The 24,952-nt window shown below is 38.7% G+C and overlaps 1 protein-coding gene across 7 annotated transcripts in view; it reads right to left on the bottom strand.

The window, feature by feature from the left end:
- Positions 1–2,547: 2,547 nt before the first annotated feature.
- Positions 2,548–24,952, bottom strand: part of SMC2 (structural maintenance of chromosomes 2) — a 33,112-nt gene continuing 10,707 nt past the window's right edge. For all 7 annotated transcript variants that reach the window (XM_038403197.2, XM_038403201.2, XM_038403199.2 and 4 more), the window contains 16 exons: positions 22,797–23,030; positions 20,979–21,138; positions 19,919–20,036; positions 18,517–18,655; positions 17,863–17,982; positions 17,181–17,385; positions 15,117–15,252; positions 13,375–13,499; positions 12,401–12,594; positions 11,894–12,037; positions 11,372–11,566; positions 10,647–10,847; positions 9,745–9,861; positions 5,998–6,158; positions 4,843–4,990; positions 2,548–3,567 (listed from right to left, as the gene is read on the bottom strand). In XM_038403197.2, the coding sequence (XP_038259125.1) occupies positions 3,379–3,567; positions 4,843–4,990; positions 5,998–6,158; positions 9,745–9,861; positions 10,647–10,847; positions 11,372–11,566; positions 11,894–12,037; positions 12,401–12,594; positions 13,375–13,499; positions 15,117–15,252; positions 17,181–17,385; positions 17,863–17,982; positions 18,517–18,655; positions 19,919–20,036; positions 20,979–21,138; positions 22,797–23,030 (2,586 nt within the window). In that variant the 3' untranslated portion in view covers positions 2,548–3,378. The remainder of the gene's footprint in view (positions 3,568–4,842; positions 4,991–5,997; positions 6,159–9,744; positions 9,862–10,646; positions 10,848–11,371; positions 11,567–11,893; positions 12,038–12,400; positions 12,595–13,374; positions 13,500–15,116; positions 15,253–17,180; positions 17,386–17,862; positions 17,983–18,516; positions 18,656–19,918; positions 20,037–20,978; positions 21,139–22,796; positions 23,031–24,952) is intronic.

Below are 24,952 nucleotides of genomic sequence, written 5' to 3'. Positions count from 1 at the left end.
ATCTGGCACATATCTTGTGATGCCAGCTACAACAGTGCCATTCAAACACCTCGTCTCACTTTCAGGTGAGATTGTAAACAAGCAGCAGGCAGCATTCTCTCCTGCAAATGTGAACAAGCTTGTTTCTGAGTGATTGACTGAACAAGAAGTAGGACTGATTGGACTTGCAGGGTCTAAAATTTTACATCTTTAAATGCAGGGGGTTTTGTACATAATTCTACATTTGCAAGTTCAACTTTCACAATAAAGAGATTGCACTATAGTACTTTATAACTATCTTTTGTTTTTTACAGTGTAAATGTGTACAGTGCTCACTTTTTTTTTATAACACTTCATATTGTGTTTAATTGAAATCAATATTTGAAAACAAATCAAATATTTTAATTGTATTCTATTACTGTTTAAGTGCAATTAATCATTTAATCACTTGATTAATTGCAATAAACTTATTTAATTGCTTGAAAGCCCTAGTAATTTATCACTCATTACAGTAACATACAATTTGTGTGTGACAAGTTCTAAAGCGCTCTACTGTTTGAAAAACCAGTATGGCAAACTGAACTGGTATTTAGTTAAAAAGGGACCCAGAATGACACTGCTTCAACAGGAGAGGGTGAGGGAGCCCTACATCCGATAGTCCTATAGCTCAGGGATTGGCCCACACTGCTGTAAGGTGAGAGCCACCCTCTTCAAATAGGGGGAATTGAACCTGGGTCTCCCTCATCTCCAGCAAGTGTTCTAACCCCTAGGCTAAAACTTAAGCCAGCAGCACCTCATTGACCTGATTTCAGAGGGTGGGTTGTGGCTCACTAAACAACTTCCTACAACCTGGATTGATTTAGGACACACCCCATCATCAGCATCTCACAGTAGCTTTGGCAGCTCCATGCATTCTAAGGCACCTGTGTCACAGTTCACTATATAGGGAACCTTGTCCTTTAACACAGCTATGTGGATCATAGCATTGTTCCTGTGTTTTCCTAGGTACCTAAAACTTTAGGTGTTGCAATGTGAAGTATCACAGCACCTAAATTGCTGCTTGGTAGCTGGTTCTCAGATTTCTAACTTTCAAAGAAACAAGATGACAGATCTTCTTACTGTGTCAGCTAGTGCAGAATTACTCCTTACTTGCTCCAGAGGGCTGCTTATTGTCTTCAATGATACAAGCAATGAGGCATCACCTGCTTCCTTTGCCATATAGTAGATGGGTGATCTTTGTTCAATTTCAATCAACTTCTAGTTCTAGCTCTTTAAGCATTACAGAAAGGAATTGTTTGTATCCCTTACTTGTTACCCTCCACACTGCACCTAACATCAAAAACGTTAAAGAGTGGGAGGAAATCTGTATTATGGCAAATGAAGGATTGGTTTAAGGGAGATGAGGTAGCTGAGGATAGCAATGGTTTGTACCATACCAAAAAAAAAATTAAGAAAGCCCTGCTATAGAACTGAGCTAGTGCACATTGATCTGGCCAGAAACAGGCCTAATAGATGCAGGTGAGGGTCTTTTTCTATATGCATGTAACTGGGAGCTACTCATTTCATTTCTGAGGAACCGATCATTTTCAGTTCATAATGCGAGATGACTAAGTTCCATTAATAACTTGGTAAACACACAGCCAAATTGCCACCTTTGCCCTCAGGTGTTCCAGACAGGCAACTAGGACACATTGTTATGAGCCTAGATAGCTGCTATGGCAAGGAAGCAAATCATAGGCAGATTTGCATGGTTTTCCCCCACCCAAGCCACAATGGATTTCTAAAACTCCACTCACTAACCACCACAATGATCAGTAAAATGGAACTATTGGAAAGCCAGATTAGGGCCCAACAAGAGGTGGACTAGGATTTCAAGAAGAGCAAATGAAAAAAAGTTCAAAACTTGTTCCAGCTAGGTACTGCACTGTTGAAGATGCATTGACCAGCATATCCAATTAAAAGGAATCACTGCTGGGACTGATGCAATGAAGCATCTGGTTTTTCGCTGTTCTGTTTCTGATGTAACAAGAGAATTTGTCCACTGCAAGGGAACAAATCTACTGATCTCCTTTCCAGATCCAGCATCTACACAAAAAGCTGAAAGCTCCAGAAACAACTTCAAGGGACTTAGAAGAAAACCAGTTTTCAGAGTAGCAGCGGTGTTAGTCTGTATCCACAAAAAGAACAGGAGTACTTGTGGCACCTTAGAGACTAACATTTATTTGAGCATAAGGTCTTATGCCTCCCTGGCAAAGCTCCAGGTAAGTTTTGATGGAGGGAACACCTCTTTTGAGCAGTAGTTTGCAATCTGAAGAATTCTGATGAAAGTCAGCAAGATTGTTTGATCCAGAATCAAACGATTCCTGCAGAGTATCTTTTTCCCTCTGTTCTTGCTTAAGTCAATGCGTTAGACACTGATTTTATGAACTACATAACTAACCCCAAGACGAGTCAGAGTAACATAGTTCAAGTTTTAAATAAACTTGCCCAATCATAGTCACATGCCATTCCTTTAAGAGGTTACCTACAAGGTGAGAAGAGAAACCAAAAGTGAAGGTAGGCTTCATGTTTGAGCTAAAATCATTTATTAACAACACAAACAAATTAAAATATTAACAGGGCAATTTTAGCAACTATAACGAAGTCATGGCTTAGAAGGATAAGTTACCTTTCCCGTTTTGCTTTTTTAAAAAGTAAGCAGTATAAACATTAGCATTTCATTTTTATGTTGTATTCTTTAGCATTCAAGCTTCACTCATAAGTATTTTCAATTGCTTTTTGATACAAGATTTAAGAACTCCATTAAGCAGTCCCTATTCTCCTACCTTACTGAAATTTCACACACACACTTACAGGATGTCAGAATACAAGAACCTGTTTCTCGTTTTTAAGGAATCATGATAGAAAGAAAAAAGCAGATTTTAAAAATGGAGGAAAACACTGAATTGTGAGTAGGACACATACAGAAGTAGCAACTGTTCATGGTCAGCCTGGCTTCAGCCAGTACAATGGCAGTGCTTTGTCTGAGTAGAGGATAGAGTTAGAATTTCACGTATGAAACAAAAAAGGAAGGTACGTAGGATAAAACAGAGGAAGTGTCTAGAAATGAACAAGTGGAAAGGCAAAAGTGAGTGGATATTCAGTCCAGATTTCTCTTTAGAAAACCAAGTATAATGAGAATTTTAAATATGAATTACAATTAGAGAATATATAGAATAAAACTGGCCAGAGTATTCACCGACTCCCTCATGCTCACTTCAGGTTTGTTTTTTTTGTTTTGTTTTTTTTAAGTTGGCCATTTAGTAATGTGTTTTATGATGACATTTCCAGTCTCTTCAACATAAAGACAAGAAACACAGGACATTCCAACAGAAAGTGCTGCAGGTGGAAGTTTGCTCTTCAAGCATCCACATAAGGTCTGGGTCTATTCTTCTGTTTTGCCTTGTCAGCTTTTTGCTGTGTAGATACATTACTTCCATTCTGTGCCTGAGTATATCTTGCCACGGTGGATACACCATCTACAAACTTGGTCTTGTAGAGGACATTTGCATTGTTGAACATCCCATCCTTCAATGATACCACAATGAACTAAAGAAAGAAAAAAATGTTTCCACAGCATGAACACCATATCTGAATGTAAAAGGACAATAGAGATTTTAAAATAAAGATTATGAAAGTCATACAGGTATGGAAATAGTCTAAAAGCAACAGTTGAGATACATTGCTCCATTTATGCTAATTAGCTACTGTCCTGAGCAGTAGCTCTCCAGGAATGTTCTGAAAATGTCACCTGAAACCATAGCAAAATAGAAACCTCCCCTGCCCAAAACAGAGAAACAAGATACAAGGCCAGTTCTGGAGTTGGGATCTTTTGATTGGGCAAAAAAATAAGGTAAGCCCCATGTATTAGGCCATCCCAAATTAAGTCCTTGATGCTGAACAAGGCCCTTTCGTTTCAGATCAAACCATGAACAAACAACCCATCACTAACAGATATGAGGTTAGCCTCCTGCCTCGTAGTTGGGAAGGGCACTTAACTCTCCCTTGTGACAGCCAGAAGATAGTTCCTCTCTACTTCAGTCCTTCCCGCTTTGCATGGGTGGGTTTCACAGCAGCACTTTGCTTAGACCTAGGCAAAAAACACTTCACGGATACAGCTACTACAAGTAGCATGTTCAGAGCTCTCCAACGGTGCAGGTGAGAATCTAGTCTCAACAACAGGCAGAAGACGGAGACCAGACTGGGGAATTGGGGTGAGGTGAGAGGTATGTCAAAAACCCATACTGATTCTGTTTCAGATTGTGTGTGGTTTTCCTATAAAGGATCCTTCATGGACCACATGAACACAGGATCACCAGAAGAACAAACTCCTCCAGCGCTATACGTTTTCCTGCCTAAGTTGGAATGATATGAAGATTCTCTCCACTGATTCCTGGCACGCTTCATAAGGGCCCAAAATAGAAGAACAGAAGCTATACTTTTAAAGCAGGAATCCTCAAACCTCTTTTTTTTTTTTTTTTTTTTAAAGTGGACCTTATCTTAATAGATGGATTAATTCACGGACAGAACCCTTCCCATTTGCTGCTACGTACCAGCTCTGTTGGTTACAGCAATTAGTTACAAAGAAAAACAACACGAAGAAAGGAATAAGTTTTACACTAGAAGGTGAGAAGAAGACTAGAACAGGACTCCATAAAAGTGTTTCACAGTTTGCAGAACCTTCACTGTGACCTCCATGTTTTAGGCCTCATGAATACAGAATATCTAAGCACCTTATACTTCCCTAGTTGCATACTCACACTCTCTCGGAGACTAATGAACTACACAGCAGACTACCACATATTGATATTTGCAAGATCATACCTGGGAATGTCTGAAGTGAGTGCGAAGCATCTGTCCAATGTTCTGTGTGTGAGAAAGATCAAGTGCTGCATCCACTTCATCTAAGATGTAAATTGGAGCAGGTTTGAAGAGAAGCATGGCTAAGATCAGGGACAAAGCCACCAAAGATCTAAAAACAGACCAAAGACAGTTAATTCTTTATAAGTTACAGGGGGAAAAAATATTCTCTCCCCCCTTTGGCTGCTCCATCAAAGGACAGTTTTGCTGCAGCAAGGACATTCTGTGAATGTAGATAGATACTAGAAGCTCTGGAGCAGTAGGCCAGATAGCTAATACCATGGTTTGGTAAACTGAAACTCAGATTTCTGCCCAAAACTTAATGAAAGATATAAAATAACCTTTCAACATCTGACTGGTTGAATTGTTACTTTGAAATTCATGCTGTTTTACCCATTTCCAATTGTGAGTTTTGCTACATTCTCATTGGTCTACATTGTTGCTATGTTAGCCAGTAGCTATTCTGGATGATTCTCTCCCTTCCCTCAAGAGGGTCCTCCGCTTCCTTCACCATGTTCCCACCAACATTCTTCTAGTCCTCCAATTGCCAGATCTACCTTTAAAGACACAGCTTAGCTTCTGGCAGAGAATGGTATTCTCTCCACAGCAACTTACTCCCCATTTTAATATGCTAGAGGAGTACAGAGCTTTCAGTGCCATGGTGGTACATCTTTTGAACCAGGAGAGGAACACATTATATCTAGGAGCCAGAGACTACAAATCAAACATGGGAATAGTATTATCAATTCCTCAGTACTATCCATTATTTTTAGAGTTATTGCAACTCTCTTGTAATTAGTTTCACTTATGCCACTTCTCTGCAGGAGCACAGTTTATCTTAATAGCTGTGAAAAGCAGTGTACTATTATTTAAATGTCTCTTTGTTCTTGAATGTTTCCATTATGTAGATACATAAAGGTTAGCTCAGCATGTTACATGCTCTGGATGTTAAAATGTGAATTGGTAAATACATCTGTATTTTGTTTAAGGAAAGCAAAACCCTCTACCTCTGGGGAAAAAAAAAAAAGAGGACCAAACCTGCGTGGCCTATATCATCAGGACACCCTGCAAGATGGAAAGGAAAACAAAAGCATAAGGGGAAAAAAAAGTCACACCAACCTTTGACCTCCACTAAGTTCTGTTAAATTTTCCTTCCAGGTATTTCCTAAGGCAACCTTGAATTCCAAACCATCTAGGACAGTTTGCCCCTCAGGGGCTGCCAGCATAGCATTGGCCCCAGGTAGAAGAGTTGAGAATATTGAACCAAAGTCTTTGTTCACCTACAAATCAGACCACCACAAATATTTTCTAAAGGCCTTTGAATTATGAACTATTGCTGTATACTTAAACAAATAGCATTATAAACAAACACTTCATTTCTGCCCACTTGAGTCAGTTTCTTTTAACCTGATGGAATTGGATGTCCAACAGAAGATTAGCATGTGCTAGATGGTGAGAAGACAGACTGTACAGAATCCTCTTTGTTCCATAATTCAAGACAGAAACACGGTCTAGATCAGAGGTCCCCAAACTGTGGGGCATGCCCCAGGGGGCACAAAGGACTGTTTTGGAGGGGGATGCAGCTGGGACCAGGGTTAGCCCCCACAGGGGGCAACGTGGGAGTGCCACCCAGCTCTGCTCCTGGCCCAGCTTCGGCCCCTGCCCCCAGCTGTGCCCAGCCTCAGCCCCCATACTCCTGTCCAGGGCTCACTCCCAGCCCTGGCTCTGCTGATCATAGGTAAACAGAAAATGCCTTAAAGTACAAATTAATGGAAAAAAGCAATAACTGGTTTTACTTTTAATCTTTTCAATTTCTTTATTTGTATTATTGTAGCACCTAGGAGCCTCAGTCATGACCAAGACCCTGCTGTGCTGGGCACTGTACAAACACAGAACAAAAAGATGGTCTCTACCCAGGAAGTTTACAATATAAACAGAAGCCAGGAGACAACAGATGGATATAAACAGACTGACCATTGGAGGAATACAAGGGAACTGACACAATATTGACTGGCATCATAGTAGGCCAGCAGCCTAACTGTTGTCAAGTTTTCTGTAGGCATCACAGCAAAGGAGTTTTAAGGAGAGATCTGAAGGACAAGTAACTTTTAATGGATGTTTATGGGGGATAAGACACTCAGGTGCAAGAAGCAGCATAGGAGAAAGCACAAAAAAGGTACTTATTTGAAAGGGTGCTTATTTGAAAAATCTAGCAAGTGGGCAATATAGAGGTTTGTAGTAAGAAAGGGCACAATTATGTCTACATGGACATAAGTGTATTGCATATGCAAAAAAATTAGGGATGTCGATTAACTGCCGTAAACTCACACAATTAACTCAAAAAATTAATCGTGATTAATTGCAGTTTTAATCACACTGTCAAACAATAGAATACCAGTTGAAATGCATTAAATATTTGGATGTTTTTCTACATTTTCACATATATTGTATTCTGTAATTGAAATCAAAGTGCATATTATTTTTGCTTACAAATATTTGCACTGTAAAAATGATGAACAAAAGAAATAGTATTTTTCAGTTCACCTCATACAGGTACTGTGGTGCAATCTCTCTGTCGTGAAAGTGCAACTTACAAATGTAGATTTTTTTTTTTAAACATAACTGCATTCAAAAACAAAACAATGTAAAACTTCAGAGCCTACAAGGCCACTCAGTCCTACTTCTTGTTCAGCCACTTGCTAAGACAAACAAGTTTGTTTACATTGACGGGAGATAATGCTGCCTACTTATTTACAATGTCACCTGAAAGTGAGAACTGGCATTTGCATGGCACTTTTGTAGCCAGCACTGCAAGATATTTATGTGCCAGATATGCCAAACATTCGTATGCCCCTTCATGCCTCGACCACCATTATACAGGACATGCGTCCGAGCTGATGACTCTTGTTAAAAAAATAAATGTGTTAATTACATTTGTGACTGAACTCCATGGGGCAGAATTGTATGTCCCCTGCTCTATTTTACTCACATTCTGCCATATATGTCATGTTATAGCAGTCTCAGATGGTGACCCAGAACATGTTCATTTTAAGAACACTTTCACAGAGGATTTGACAAAACACAAAGAAGGTACCAATGTGAGATTTCTAAAGATAGCTACAGCATTCGACTCACGGTTTAAGAATCTGAGGTGCCTTCCAAAATTTGAGAGGTACAAGGTGTGGAGCATGCTTTCAGAAATATTAAAAGAGCAACATTCCAATGCAGAAACTATAGAACCAAAACCACCAAAAAGAAAATCAACATTCTGCTGCCGGCATCTGACTCAAATAATGAAAATGAACATGCATCGGGGTCTGCACTGCTTTGGATTGTTATCGAGAAGAACCCGTCACCAGCACGTCCCCGGGAACGGTGGTTGAAGCATGAAGGGACATATGAAACTTTAGCGCATCGGGCACGTAAATATCTTGCAATGCCGGCTACAATAGTGCCATGAGAACACCTGTTCTCACTTTCAGGTGACATTGTAAACAAGAAGCAGGCATCATTATCTCCTGCAAATGTAAACACGCTTGTTCAGCCAATCACTCAGACAAACAAGAAGTAGGACTGAGTGGACTTGCAGGCTCTAAAATTTTGCATTGTTTTGTTTTTGAATGCAGGTTTTTTTGTTCATAATTCTACATTTGTAAGTTCAATTTCATGATAAAAACAGTCCACCACAGTACTTGTGTCATAAATACAAAGGGAAAGGTAAACACCTTTAAAATCCCTCCTGGCCAGAGGAAAAACCCTTTCACCTATAAAGGTTAAGAAGCTAGGATAACCTTGCTGGCACCTGACCAAAATGATCAATGAAGAGACAAGATATTTTCAAAGCTGGAGGGGGGGGGGGGGGGAGAAACAAAGGCCCTCTCTGTCTGGTGATGCTTTTGCCGGGAACAGAAAAGGAATGGAGTCTTAGAACTTAGTAAGTAATCTAGCTAGATATGCGTTAGATTCTGTTTTGTTTAAATGGCTGATAAAATAGCTGTGCTGAATGGAATGTATATTCCTGTTTTTGTGTCTTTTTGTAACTTAAGGTTTTGCCTAGAGGGATTCTCTATGTTTTGAATCCGATTACCCTGTAAGGTATTTACCATCTTGATTTTACAGAGGTGATTCTTTTACTTTTTTTCTTCAATTAAAATTCTTTTTTTAAGAACCTGATTGCTTTTTCATTGTTCTTAAGATTCAAGGGTTTGGGTCTGTGTTCACCTATGCAATTGGTGAGGATTTTTATCAAGCCTTCCCCAGGAAAGGGGGTGTAGGGTTTGGGGAGGATTTTGGCAGGGAAAGATGTTTCCAAGTGGGCTCTTTCCCTGTTATATAACTGTTAGACGCTTGGTGGTGGCAGCAATAAAGTCCAAGGGCAAAAGGTAAAATAGTTTGTACCTTTTTGGGAAGTTTTAACCTAAGCTGGTAAAAATAAGCTTAGGGGGTTTTCATGCAGATCCCCACATCTGTACCCTAGAGTTCAAAGTGGGGAAGGAACCTTGACAACTTGTATTAGCAAAAACAACGAGGAGGTGGCACCAGACTCCTCGTTTTTGCAGATGCACACTAACACGGCTACTCCTATGATACTTGTATTTAGGTGAATTGAAAAACAATATTTCTTTTGTTTTTTTATAGTGCAAATACCTGTAATCAAAAATAAATATAAAGTGAGCACGTTACACTTTGTACTCTGTGTTACATCCAAAAATATTTAAATAAATGGTATTCTATTATTGTTTAACAGTGCAATTAATCGCAATTATTTTTTTTAATCGCTTGACAGCCCTAAAAAAAGGAATAAAGTTGATCCTCCATGTTTAGAAAAAACACTAAAATGTGAAAGCTAAATCTGAAATAACATACCTTTTGCCAGGCAATGTTCAAAGCTTCATTTTTCTTTTGGTCAAGCTCTTCAATAGTTGCAAGTATTTTAGACTTGTCATTCTCTACAATTCTTTTTCTCTTCATTAAGTCATTATACTGGTTCAATTAGAAGAGAAAATTGGTCTCAATTAACTTTGTACTTGACATGTTTGGCTGTAATCCTGTAAATACTCAGATGCTTAATTTTAAGCATGTGACTAGGCCTACTTACAAGAGTAAACTTAAGAATGTGTTTACTTAAGAACTTCTTGCAGAATCAAGGCTTTCAGTACTTTATTCTAAAATATATTCTAGAAATTTGCTACAACGATTAACAAAAGGGTGAAACTAAACCCTGAGGGACACTTCTCTCCCTCATGTGAATAGTGGTTCACTGTCATTTTTACTTATTAATTGGTACAAAAGAATAATTTCTCCTAATCGTGAAAAATGCACCAACCCTAGCCAACTACAGTGATACTAAAATGTCAATTGGCCAATTCTTCCTGAAACACCGTGGACTACAGCCCATATTTTTGGCAAGGTTTTCATTTTGATTTAATACTCAATCAAGCATTGCAGTAGACATAGTAATGCTGGACTGATATACTCAGACTTAGAATGGAACTTTTTAGAAGGAAACTAACCTTTTGTCACTGAAAGTCAGGATTTTCCCAAATATCAATTGCTGATGCACAGTCAGTTAAAAATGTATTAGCATCCAAGAATAAATAAAATGGGTCATGCTATTGACTTCTGAATTAGACAGTGTGTAAAGCTTAAGCAGATCACTTTACTTCTGTGGGGCATTGAGTAGTACTGTGCAGGTGATAGAAATTACACTGCCCTAAACAAAGATATGCCACAAATTGTCCAGACTCTTAAAGCAAGAAATTTTTTACCCTTTCTTCTGCCTCTGAAAGCATGTTCATAGCTCTCATATTGACATTTCTTCCCAACTTCTCTTTTTTTTCCTGTAGTTTCTGCAGCCTTTGGCCTGCTTCTTTAGGATTGTTAGTTTTAAAATCATACGCTGTGTTAGGCTGGCCAAAAAGTTGTTTCTCTGAAGCTATCCACTCATAGTCTTTCAGCAGTTTAGCCACCTGGAAACATGCACAAAAGTACACATGTTGAGAGCATTTACATGAAAAATATCAGCATCCTAAGTTGTTCTACAACATTAAACCTCAGTATACAAAATGCAGCTTTGCTGAGCATCAAAAGAACACTGACTTGTATCAAGTGCTGAAGAAAAAAAGTCAGGAAGGTCAAAACATGAGGAAAGTTTTTGACCTTGTGACTTGAACTTAGATTTCCCAAATGGCAACACAATGCTCTGCCACTGTGTCTCCAAGTCAACCTTCTTTAATAGGTACTTGGTTTGTCTGACAGATATGACAACATCTGCTTCATTGGTTGTCTCCCATAATGACATGCTCTGTTTGCCTATGGGACAATGTATGGATAAACACTTGTGACTTTTCCCTCCTCTGAGATGTTTCTCAGAGTTCAGGATGTACCAATATAACAATGCTTATTAGATAAAGGAGAATATTTCCGTGGCCCATGGTGACTGAAATAACCACCTCTGGTTACAGAGGCAAAGAAGGGTAGAGTTCTGGGATACCTTGGCAGCAGCATCAGTAGTTTCTCGCTTGTGTTTGTTTATGTTATGTTCTAGCTCTTTAACCTTAAGCTGTGATTCATTATTTTGTTCTTTATATTTTACAGCCTCTGCAGATTTGTCTTTAATTTCTTTATCCTGAGCTGTGATTACTTCCTTTTGCTTAGCCAGCTCCTCCTGAGCTTTCTTTACAGATGCCTGGAAAACAAAGGAGACAATCACTTCTCTTTTTTAACCAATTTATATTATACCCTTATTATGAATCAAGGAAAATGACTGGCAGGAAAAAAGGGGAAAATACAGAATTTCTTTGAGGGTGAAATTCAGTCAAAGGATAAAAAGGCTGCAGAAAGGTCCTGAAGGCTATGTACCTCTTGTGTGGTGGGAGAAAAATCCATATCAAATTGAATAAATAATTATAGTATGAGGTTTAATAGTCTTCCTTCCCAGCTATACACGGATGGAAAAATATCAGAACCAAGTTGTCTTTGGTATCGAAAGTACCTCCAGTTTTGCCAGACCTACCTTTGTCTTGGACACCTCAGATGCCATAGCATCAATCTGATCCTGGTAGGATTTGATAGCTTCATTCACAGCCTCAATCTGTTGTTTATAGGAGGCCTGTTCTCGCTTTAGTTCTTCTAATTCCAGAACTAATGCTTCAACTTCCTAAACAGATGACATGTTGAACATGTATTAAGGACTATACTTGAATAGAAAGATTTAATATTCAGCTTGCTTCTGAGTAAAGGCTGCAGAAGAAAGGTTGAAAGTCAATGGCACCACAACCACAACTATAGTATTATAATCAGACAGCCTCGCAAAAGGAGGATGGAGCATATTTATGATTTTAGAACAAATCATGTATCACCAATTTCTATGTATGTCAATGACTACAAAATAATATCCATGTACTGAAACTGATAAGGTTTAAGAGAATCATAAACCTCCACATACACTTCTGCTCCATTGTGGCCATTTTTCAGGATTGTTAAACTTGCTACCAACAGTGCTGCTTTTCTGCTGCTTTACCTGCTGCTTTTCTTTCATTTTTTTGCTGGAAGCATCTGCCTTTTTTTTGGCACCATCTAGCTTCTGCTGGGCATCTTTCAATTCTCTCTCACGCTCTACTTCAGCATTTTTCATTTTGTTCTCCAGCACTTTATATTTTTCTTCTGCCTTTTTTTGGATTTCCTTGGTTTTCTTTAGTGTCTCTTCACTTTCCTCTGAATCGAAAAGTATAGTATTGAACCTGGGAGTTCTTCCAGTCCGACTAAACTTCTACACACATACTTATAACTCAGGTGTCAAATCAATTTTAACAAAGGCTTAGTACAAAAAAAAAAGGCTAATAAGAATTTTTACTAAGTTATGAGATCAGCAATTTCAGTGTTCCCTTGTTCATGGGTCAGTGTAAATGTTGCCCAAATACTAACAGCACAAATAAAATATATGGGAGGATACAGCAAGATTGAAATTCGTTCATTAAGTTAAACAAAATAAATAAGCTCTCCCTTTATATACCAGATAAATATACATTTTATATACCACAAGATGAACAAATTAATTCACTGAATGGTAGTCTACCAATCTTTGGTATCCTATCAATTCCTTCACTCCTGACAGTGTTTGAGACACTCCCACTACATCTGCCTATTTCTTCCTCTTGAACCCGTATGCTTTTGCTATTCCTTCTTTCCAAATCTTTATCTGTGTGAAAACTAATATTTTTGAAATAATAACTCAGGATTCAAACTATGTATAGTGCAAATCCTAAATACAAAAAATTAGCAACCTTAACTGTATCCCCTTTTTAGTCGGTCTATTGTTATTTTAATTTGTAACATCTTTTGTATTTGTTAAACAAAAATCCCTAAAAACAAGTTTCAGGTTTTTAATGGAATCTAAAAGCTTTTAGCTTTATATAATCTCAAAAGCAAATAAAAGGATTCCGTTATGAATAGCCAAATAATGTCCTTCACATTTTCAGCAACTTGCTATCTCACCAATGGTTTTCTTAAGGGTGTCCAGCTCCTCTTGCTGTTTGTGATAGGCACTTTGCTGAAGTTTGGTTTGCAATAGCTCTGCTTCTTCTGATTTCATCTCCCACTGCTGTTTCAGTTGGCGATATCTTAGCAGATTATAGTAGACATAATCAGATGTAGTCGCGTGATAAATTACAGGCATACCACTTATGTAGGGTACATAGGGCTTTATATTTTCAAGCTATACATGAGATAAATCAACAAGTATTTATATTTCCATTTTACAATGAGGAGAATTGAGGCTGAGGATCAGCCATGAACTGGGAGTTTCTGCCTTCAAACCTCACGCCATATCCTTTAGGATAACATGACGAACATTTACACATCTGCAATGATAAATCCTGTATAGTTTCACCAATTATGGTAGAATTCCTTTTATCTGAATGGCCTAGAAGACATCTAAAACATTTGGATAACTGGACACTCGGATAAATGCAAGCGTTATTTTAAACTGGAGTTTCATATTTTCATCCTGAAGTGATGCCAGTTCCTGAGGACGGAGGAAACAGGGAAGAAAAGGAGCGGAAGAAAAGGAGTAGCTGCAGAGGGCAGGGGAAGGAGCTAAGCACAGCCCTTGCTATTTGTACTGGTGGTTGTAGAGCTGGGGGCTGAGAGTGCCTAGTGTTGCTTGAGCACTTCCCATGAGGCTCCTGTCTTCTGCAGCAACTTCCCAACTCCTTCTTTTCTCTCTTCCAGCCTTGGGGACTGGTATGAAATTGAAACTGCACCTTAAAATAGCATGCTCATGTATATGAATGTCTGATTATCCAAAGGCTACACTGGGGACACACTATGGCTGTGGATAACTAGGATTTTCAGATAATGGAAAATGTTTGTTCAAACACATTAATAAGAACATAAACCTTACTAGAGCTACTTATCAGTGGCTTAATTAAACTGACTCCTCTTAGTGGACATGCAGCAACTGCACTATTTGTCAAAAAGCAAATAAATGAAGATGTCTAAATGACAACTAATCTTTTTAACTGTACAAGATCAGATTCTAGATGAAAGTGACATAGAAACATTAAAAACTAAAATTTGAAACTGGTTTGCTCCGTTTATTTGTGCTTTGGGAAAAATCATTAAAATGGTTGAAACGGGGTTTGAAAAATAAGTACAACATGTGCAAAGTGTACTTTATTTAAGGACTCTTATTTGCCTACGTATATTTCATAGAAGACCTTTAAATAAAAAGAAAGTTTCCACAATTATTTTTAATTGAAATTCACACAGAAATATTTTCTAAGTAAGAAGATCTAATTTAAATTCCCAAATAGCAAATATTTGGGGGGATACTGTTGTAATTTCAGTGTTTTTATAACCCTCACCTACTCTGATTTTATTCTCTAGAAGCTGAAATTCTGGATAGGAGTTACAGAATAGGACCACAGGAAAATCATTTGGCTCTTCAGTGAATAGGAAAAGCAGAAAACTGAATACAGATTTCAGGAAAGCACCAGTGTGTACTAAAATGCTATTTTCCCAAGCATAGCAACAATATAAGCTTTTATTGCTACTATTTTCCTGCATATGTTGTCCAGAAATCTCCTTGCCTCCCCATGAAATTGTGTAGTGAAGTGGCCACACTATTCTGGCTTTCATACAAAACCTGATCTGATCCTCTGTGCTTCTACAGTATTATATAAATATAAATAAAAGAGAAAAAGAACTTATACAAGCGTTTATATTTTAACCCTTACTTTTCAGCAATGTTCTTTAAGCTTGCCAGCTCCTTTTCTACTGTGTCTAGCTCAGACTCCTTTGTTTTTAATTTTTCTTGAATATCTTTCATTTCCAGAAGCTTGGACAAAACAGGTGTAGACTGTGAACGTGCACCTGATTAGTGAAAGAAAACAGAAAGCTGAGATGGTTGATTGTCTACCATTAATTTCTTAAACTAAAGGATGTGTTTAAAAATTGGGCTATTCACACTGCAGACATGAGAGAACAAAACTGGAGTTGCTAAGAAGAGCAAAGATTGACAATATAATAGTTCTCACACAGTTAGAGACTATTTTCTGACTCTGGAACTAAAGCATGTTTATTTACAACTATTTTTCTAGATTTCCTGGAATAGAAGTATTACTGGAATCTAGTATTACTAGACTGGAAGCTCTCAATGGAACTCAATCCAAGTTTTTATGCTATAATTTAACGAGTGGGGCAAAAGTAGGGTACAGTAACTCCTCACTTAATGTTGTAGTTATGTTCCTGAAAAATGCTACTATATATAAAACACATACAGTATAAGTTTTAAACAAAGAATTTAATACTGTACACAGCAATGATGATTATGAAGCTTACTTGCGGTGGTGAAGTCAGAAGGTGGGATATTTCCCAGGGAATGCCTTGCTGCTAAATGATGAACTAGCACTCAGATGAGCCCTTAAGGGTTAATACATTGTTGTTAATGTAGCCTCACACTCTACAAGGCAGCACAAATAGACGGAGGAGACACAATAGATGCATGGCAGTGGCTGCAAACATTCCCTGTAGAAACTGAACCCACGCTGATGAACCAACACTATCCCACTGGGGTGCACCACTCCCTCTACTTTCCAAAGTGCCGGGGGAGGGGTAAGTGCATGTGTGCGAAAGACAGACACACACCGAGTGTGAGAGAGAAAGAGACACACCGTGTGTGTGAGACATGTAGCATGCATGAGTGTGAGAGAGCGCGAGCGTGACACGCATTGCCCCTTTAAGTATGCTGACTCCACTCTAAGTACACTGCCTTTTTCAGTAGATCAACAAGTTGAGACAGCAGCTGCTGCCAGCAAGCTCCCACAGTCCTGAGCCCTGTCGTGTGTCCCCCTGCTCTGTGGAGATGGAGGGCAGAAACAGGGGGAGGGGAACATCCTGACATCAGCAACCTCTTCCCCCCCCTCCCCGCCCCCCGCACAGCAAGCAGGAGGCTCCAAGGCAGGGGGCAGGAGCAGCACATGACAGTGCGGGGAAGGACACTTGAACTGCCCAGCAATTGATAGTCTGCCAGGCGGCTGCTGCACAGGGAACTTAGGGGAGCAGATGGGGGGCTGCTGGCCCACCCCTGGTTCCAAGCCCCCACCAGCTCCAATGGGTTGCTCTTCCTGCAAACAGTGGACAAAGCAGGCGGCTGCCAAACAACGTTATAAGGGAACATTGCGCAACTTTAAACGAGCATGTTCCCTAATTGATCAGCGACATAACAATGAAACAACATTAACCGGGACGACATTAAGTGAGAAGGTACTGTACCAGTTTTACTGGATTATTTAATTATGTAATTAATACATTTGTGGGTTTAACTAAAATACTTAATTGAAGATATTTTTTCCCTGTTAGATGGACTCCCCCTCCTGGTTAAAGCTTATGACATATGTTGTTCTGATAGCAAACAAAAGCTGGTTTATTTTTCCTGGATTGGAAATCCTCTGACTGATCCATCTGACTGATATTTGTCTGTTACATTTGTAAACGGATTATCCAGCACATTTCACGTGCACAGGGAACACAATACAGTCATTGCTTTATTTAAATTGTTTTAATTAAAAGTTAATAGTTTTGTTCCAGTGTTTTCATTTATGTCTTGCAGAATTCTTTGAATGGTCAGCGACTAACTGGGATTTGACTTTAAGTAGAATACATCTTCAGTCAAATAGATTTCAAAGTTATCCAGTGTATTCTAAATACAATTTTACTGTTGGCATTTGTTAAAACATTTAAAGCATTACAATAGTCAGCAGAGATGATATTGTAGGGGAAAAAAAACCAACAACGATTACCTCCACTCAGAGTCCCCTGAGGGTCAAAGGTATCTCCTCCAAGAGTGACAGTTCTTTTCATTATAGTTTTGTCAAAAGTCACTTTCTTGGCATTATTCATGTTATCACAAACCAGTGTTGTTCCAAAGACATATTCCATTGCCTTCTGCAGTTCAGATTCATATCCAATCAGAGAGAGGGCCAAATGCACATTATCAGCACCAACCTAACAGTCAAAGGAAATGGTATTAGCGTTCCACAATAATTAGATAAAGAGTTTTTAAATCCAGTTTCTTGCTCCCCTTATAAGGTTTTGTAACATATTAGAATTCCTCAATACCATGTACTAATACACCAGCAGAAAGTGCCTTTGAACTACTTGACTGTAGGTAAAAACTCTGACTCAATCTCTACAGTCAGAGTACTAACAGGCAGCACAATCAAATGAGTTCAGCAATGCATCTCTCCCAGACATTATTTGGCTCACTCCCTTCTTTGTGACTAGCAACACAAAACTATTGGTCTGCTCAGCTTCTCCTTCCACTATTTAAGAGCCAGCTCAGTTCTTTGCCCCACTCCCGCTCAGCCCATTGTGCTTTTGCAGAATTGTTAACCGCTAACAAAGCATGTTAATTTTAAGTAACAAAACAAAATAAAATAAAGAAAAACCATACACAGCAAAATAATGCATCTAAAGACATACCAAGCGTTTTGCTGCCATCACAGTTTCTTGCCTAATAGACTGTGATGAAATTTTATTTAGTGGAATTATGGTGTATCGACGCTTCAGTTCACCTTTTTCTAGCAGTTTTTTACCAACTACCTAAAATTTAGAAAAAATTTTTTACATAAGGATATTAAAACACATGTCAAATTGTGAAAACTAAGACAACTAAAAAAATTTCTTACAGGAATGATACACATATTGGAGAGTTTAACATTTGGCCTAAGGAGGCATGACTCCATTGACCTATATTAATTCACACTCACTAAAGGTAAATTCACTACTTGCTAAGGTATCTGCTGAAGGATATCCTATTGGTATGGGCCAAGATTTTTAGTGGTGACTAGGGATTTGAGGAGCCTCAATCTGGGGGTGGGGACCAACTGGAGATACCTTAAAGGGGCCTGATTTTCAGAGTTCAGGTGCTCAGCACTTTCTGAAAACCTGCACCCTTTTAAAAAGTCTCTGAGGTTGAGACCCCAAGTCACTAATTGCTTTTGAAAATCTGGGCCTTAATGCACAAAGTTTTAACTACACATCTCCCAGGAGTGTATATAGAAGTTGCATGACTAAATCACTGGGCTGAATACAGCCAAAGGGATGTACTCAAAAGTTATATGTTAAGAAACATACCTCTGTGTCCACCACAATGTTATAGAGTTTTCCCCCAGCTACCACTTCTAGAGCTGTTGCTGTGGAGATCTCTTTCACGGTGATTAGAGAGGCAACAAGCCCTTTTATATGGGTTGGGTTCCAATTTTTTTCTGGATCCCTTAAAATAAATTAAAACTATATGATACGAAACAATTTGTATGCTATGATGAAAACAGCTTAGGACAAACTCTGAACCCACATATATTAATATAAAAATTCCACAATGTATAGAGATATAATATTCTGAAGCCACAGACAGCTAAAATTATTTTAAAACTTCATAACAAATAAGGTTTTCCAAGTAAACTGTCAGCTGTGGAATAAATAGAAGAATCCTGCCTTCAACATTGCCTCAAGTTGTTCATAAAACTTGGCACTACAAACAGTTATGCCGAACTGACTTTATTAATAAATTAATGAAATTTGGGAGCATTGCTAATATTTCTAATTGACGGACATATTTTGGCGTTAAATTAAAGTTCATGAAGCAAGTCTATTCATTAAGTACGAAGTATAAAGCTTTCATTAAAGTAGTTTTTTATATAGTTACGTGAAAGGTTTGGAGACATGATGAAGTTCATGAAATTATTTTTTTCTTGAATGTTAAGAAGTTATTGAATTTTTATCGTTTACATGTTATAACTAGCCTTTTAGATTTGGATGAACTTGTCAAAGGCACTATTTAAAGAGGTACACATACAAAATTTAATAATATAATAATGGATCATAGCAAACTTCAGACAAAAAGATACAACAAGTTTCTCTAACTGAAAATACTAATACCTACGGACATTTAAAGAAAACTGCATTTCTCAACAGTGACAGTATAAAACTGATAAGTAATTAGCTGCTATAATATTTCTATGGGAAAAGGATAACTAATAGTTTTGATTATCATCATCAGAAATTAGCAGGTAACATTAACATTTGCAAGCATATAATAAATGCATCTGCTGTTTCACTTTTATTTGTCCCAGTGGATAGTGCACCAGACTGTGGCTCAGGAGACCTAGCTCTGCCACTGGCAGGATGGACCTTGGGCAAGTCATGTTACTTCTTCATACCCCAATTTCCCCATCTGTAAAAAGTAGATAGTGATATTTACCCCCTTTGTAAAGTGCTTAGACATCCAGGTGTAAAAAGAGCCATGTAAGTACCAGGTAATATATTATTGTCCTAAATACCCAGGCAGATTAATCATGCCATAACAAAGTCAGTAATGGAAAGGGAAGCAAACTATTTATATACCAATAGCAAAACAATGACTTCCTGAATTGTCGTCCTCCCGAGTTCACACAATTTTATATAAGTTTCTAGAGGACTTTTTTTTTTTTTAAAATAGATGTTTAGCGAACATTAGAGTACAATTCTGAGGCCTTACTTATATTCAAAACGTAGACTGGGAAACTTGGCCATTAAGGTTTCATACAACTCTCTCAACTGATAGACGTCACGAGACAGCTCTTTCCGTTTTGCTAAAAGAGTTTCTTCTTTTTTGTCTAAAAGAGCCAAACAAACATATCACTGAACTTTTTAGTCATGCTCTTTGCAGATTTAGATATGAAGCAGTTTAGAAGCAGGTACACAGCAAGTAGCCCAAGGCATAATGAGAAGTCCTTCCTTCTTCCAAGATTCTTACAGCTATAATTTAAGCAAAATATTGGCACCCAAATATTCCAAAACAGACATAAATCAGAAACTTGAAATCTTGCAAGCTTCAATGAGATTTATAGAAAAACAATAATTGGTATTTTTAGCTAAATAAATGCACTTTTTGCAGTGAGGATATACACAAAAAATTCCAAGACACTTTACCTTGCTTAGGACAACATTTTCCAACTTAGGTGCCTAAACTAAGGCATTTAAACTGGTTAGATTTTCAGAAATGGCAAACACTGGCATTTGCTATTGACTTTGGGCTGGATTTTCATTTACAGTAGAGCCCCTGTACACTCTGGCTCTGCATTTGCTCAACTGTAAAGGGGCCTCAAATTGGATGTGAGTTACGCTTATGTTGACAGAGTGGTGTGAAGGTGCCTTAATGAAAATGCGTCATTGCCCTTTACTGGGAAGAGGTTTGGGAAAAGTTTTAGTCTGGTGTCTCAATTTAAATACCCAGAGTTGTATGTCTTGGCCTATAAATTTAAACTAGTATGCTTTTACCTTCAACAGGCAATCATACAGCCTCAACCTGCAGCCCAGTGATCTATGAACTCTTTCCTGCTGCAAGTAAGAAAGCTGCATATTTCCCATCTAATTCTATTGTGCTAGCTCCACTATATTAGTAACCATTCATTAAAATGGCAGAAATATTAATTTCTTCAGAGTTCTTTTCCTATATTTTCAGGCTCTTTCTTCACACCAGGTTCTTCTAGATCGTCCTAGACTTCCACCCATCAATCCCAAAATTGCTATTCTACCAGTAAGTCAGTACCACAAACCTTCATAGTTTAACTTTTTCATTTCATTTTCTAGTTTTTCTTTCAGCTTTTTGACAGCTTCAAATGCTTCTTGATCTTTCTTGTAGCCACCATCCATCTTTTTTACTTCCGCTTGTTTTGTCTTTAATTCTTGTTGAGCATGTTTCAACTTCATTTGAGCCTATAGTGAAATATAGGACAAATACAGAACCTGGAGGTTTTCAAATAGTATGTTATATAGATTTAGAATGTCTACATTATCAGGGTGCTTGGGTTATCATTCAGGATCCTTATCACTTACAGTAGTGTCAAATAGCATCCTTAGCATTTAAAAACGTAGTGCAATAGTAGATGGGGGAGAGAGTTTGGAAATAAAAATAGAAGTATTATATTGTGCATCTCTCTGTTATTTTAGGTCATATATTAAAAGGCAGGATGGGGGAAGGTTTCAGAGAGGGTAATGAATAGGGTTACTAAATGAATGAAAAAGAGCAGGCCCCCCTTTAGGGTTTTTCAAAACCACATTTCTTCAGATGAATCATTGACCACATTCCTCACTAAGGACTAAGCATATATTAAGTTTGAAGTTTTAATTTAAAACAGTGCATTAATATGCAGCTCCTTGTATAGGCACAGACTTTGGGGCTGGAGCTACAGGCATCAACTTTCCAATGGGCTGGGGATGCTCACTGCTCAACCCCTGGCTCTGCCACAGGCCCTGCCCCCACTCCACCCCTTCCCATCCCCTCCCCGTAGTCTGCCATGCCCTCCTTCCTCCCCATCCCCTCCAGAGTCTCCTGCACATCAGAAACTGCTGATCAGGAGGTACGGGGAGGGAGGGCAGGACGCTGATCGGGGGCGCTGCTGGTGGGTGGAGCTTATGGGGGGCTGCGGACATATTACTGTGGCTCTTTGGCAATGTACATTGGTAAATTCTGGCCCTTTCTCAGGCTCAGGTTGGCCACCCTTGGTTTAGTATGAATGTACCAAATGACTATTACTAAGGCTATATTTTCATTAGAAATGCTGCAACAGTGCCACTGTAGCACTTCAGTGTAGACACTCATTACAGCAACAGGAAGGGTTCTCCCATTGGTGTAGTTGATCCATCTCCCTGAGAGGTGGCACGCAAGTCAAAAGAAGACTTCTTCCTTCGCCCTTGTGCTGTCTACACTGAGGGGTGGGGTGGTTAGGTCACCTTAACTACATCACTTAGGGGATGCGAATTTTTCACACCTCGAGAGACATAGTTCCGTCAACCTAACTTTTTAGTCTAGATCTGGCATAAATTAGAACAAATACCAACACACCTTGCCACAGATCTGCATGATTTAAAATTAAGATTAATCTTTTCATGACTACCATGACCAAAATCAGGACTTTCAGAGCTTTCCCTGCCTCATTAAAAACACTGAGTGACAAAGAGAACAAGTAGCCATCTACTGAGCAAGACTGATCAATGAATTTTTATAAGTCTGGTTTTCATATATACAGTGGAATTTAGGGCTTTAATATAGCTTGAACTGGTTAAATTTAAACAATTAATGTAAATATCAAAAAATAAATTACAGGACATTGATGTTAAAATTAAAAGCACCGAGTACCATGACTTTCTTTTTTAAGATCTAAAATTCTAATTTTTGTATTTTTTCTCACGTCAGTGCCATAGCTTTTCCCAACGTATGTTAATACAATATGCTATTATGTACTGCCTGTTACAGAACATCCCTGTAAAGCATTTTTTGATAAGCAAATGGAATGTTGCTGTGCAAGCTTTTCAAGACAAAGTTCATAAAAACATCAGTGCTTGTTTGGGATATGGTTAGCTTCTGTTCTTACCTGCTTAGCCTCTGTTTCTGCTTTACTAATGTCATTCTTGCACGTCATCATCTGTCCAGCAAGAGTTGCTTCTTCACCATCTTCGTTGCTGGACAGACCAGCAGATACAGCATTAAAATGTTGCTGTGCAGCAACCAGAGCATTTGTATCTTTATCACTTGCCTCCTGCAGAGCATTGAGCCCATCTTTTATCTTCTTTATTTCCTTCTCCTTGGCTACTAAAGCCTTAGAATCCTTTAGCAAAACAAATCGGATCAATCAGATTCATTTGAGAGAGTAACATCAACTTGAAATCTAAACAGTATTGAAAAATAAGTTACAAATGGTTTAAGGTACTAGTTCCCAAGCCCCCTTGCCAGTCTTTGTGGTTGTACAATCACATATTTATATTATTTAAATGTTTTCTTGCCCTTATTCTTGCATGAAAGAGCCACACAAACAGGGCAAATACGAAGTGTTGCACAAAATACACTGGAAAAATAAATTACTGTAACTGATACAGATGAGAGGGGAAAAGTTTTTTTTAAGTATTATATCTTTTTACCTATTTCTGTTACCAATGACAGAAACGTGAACCTTGACACTCATTTAATCTTCAGACCATCCATATTCTCATAAATCACATACTTTAAAGCTATTGTGATCCTCTCGGAACTTCATAAAAAAAGAAAAAATACTAGCTGAGGGGGCCTATTCTGTTCATGCACACACCTAATTCCTAATGGGAATATATTCTTTAATATCAGTCTACACATGAACACCAAGTTTAAAACAAAATCTGTCTCTCAGGTGATACTGAAGGGGGAAATCAAATCCTTATTAAAGGGCAAGTTTAGACTACTTTATATAATGTATGATATTGTAAAAAGGCAATGCCGCTTATTCTTTATCTCTACAGAATACAGATCCTGGACTTCAGAAAAGCAGACTGACTCCCTTAGGGAACTGATGGGCAGAATCCCTTGGGAGGCTAATACGAGAGGGAAAGGAGTCCAGGAGAGCTGGCTGTATTTTAAGGAAGCCTTATTGAGGGTGCAGTAACAAACCACCCCGATGTGCAGAAAGAATAGCAAATATGGCAGGCAACCAGCTTGGTTTAACAGAGAAATATTCTGTGAGCTTAAACACAAAAAGGAAGCTTACAAGAAGTGGAAACTTGGACAGATGACATGGGAGGAGTATAAAAATATTGCTCGAGCATGCAGGGATGTAATCAGGAAGGCCAAAGCACAACTGGAGTTGCAGCTAGCAAGGAATGTGAAGGGTAACGAGAAGAGTTTCTCCAGCTATATTACCAACAAGGTGGTGGTCAGGGAAAGTGTGGGACCCTTACTGAATGGGGGAAGCAACCTAGTGATGGATGATGTGGAAAAAGCTGAAGTACTCAATGCTTTTTTTGCCTCGGTCTTCACAGACATGGTCAGCTCCCAGACTGCTGCGCTGGGAAGCACAGTAAGGGGAGGAGGTAAGCAGCCCTGAGTGGTGAAAGAACAGGTTAAGGACTATTTAGAAGAGTTGGACATACACAAATCCATGGAGCCGGATGCAATGCATCCGAGGGTGCTGAGGGAGTTGGCTGATATGATTGCAGAGCCATTGGCCACTATCTTTGAAAACTCGTGGCAATCAGGGGAGGTCCTGGACAATTGGAAAAAGGCAAATATAGTGCCCATCTTTAAAAAAGGGAAGAAGAATCCAGGGAACTACAGACCAGTTAGCCTCATTTAAGTCCCCAGAAAAATCATGGAGCAGGTCCTCAAGGAATCCATTTTGAAGCACTTGGAAGAGAGGAAGGTGATCAGGAACAGTCAACATGGATTCACCAAGGGCAAGTCATGCCTGACCAACCTAACTGACTTCTATGATGAGATAACTGGCTCTGTGGACATGGGGAAAGCAGTAGATGTGATATACCTTGACTTTAGCAAAGCTTTTGATACGGTCTCTCACAGTATTCTTGCCAGCAAATTAAAGAAGTATGGATTGGATGAATGAACTATAAGGTGGATAGAAAGCTGGCTAGCTCGTCGGGCTCAACAGGTAGTCATCAACAGCTCAATGTCTAGTTGGCAGCCGATATCAAGAGGCGTGCACCATGGGTCGGTCCTAGGGCCGGTTTTGTTCAACATCTTCATTAATAATCTGGATGATGGGAT

Source organism: Dermochelys coriacea, chromosome 5 (genome assembly GCF_009764565.3).
Source record: "Dermochelys coriacea isolate rDerCor1 chromosome 5, rDerCor1.pri.v4, whole genome shotgun sequence".
In the NCBI taxonomy this organism is placed as follows: Eukaryota; Metazoa; Chordata; order Testudines; family Dermochelyidae; genus Dermochelys; species Dermochelys coriacea.
Note: the sequence above shows the minus strand (reverse complement) of the source record. Positions and strands in the feature narration are given on the sequence as shown.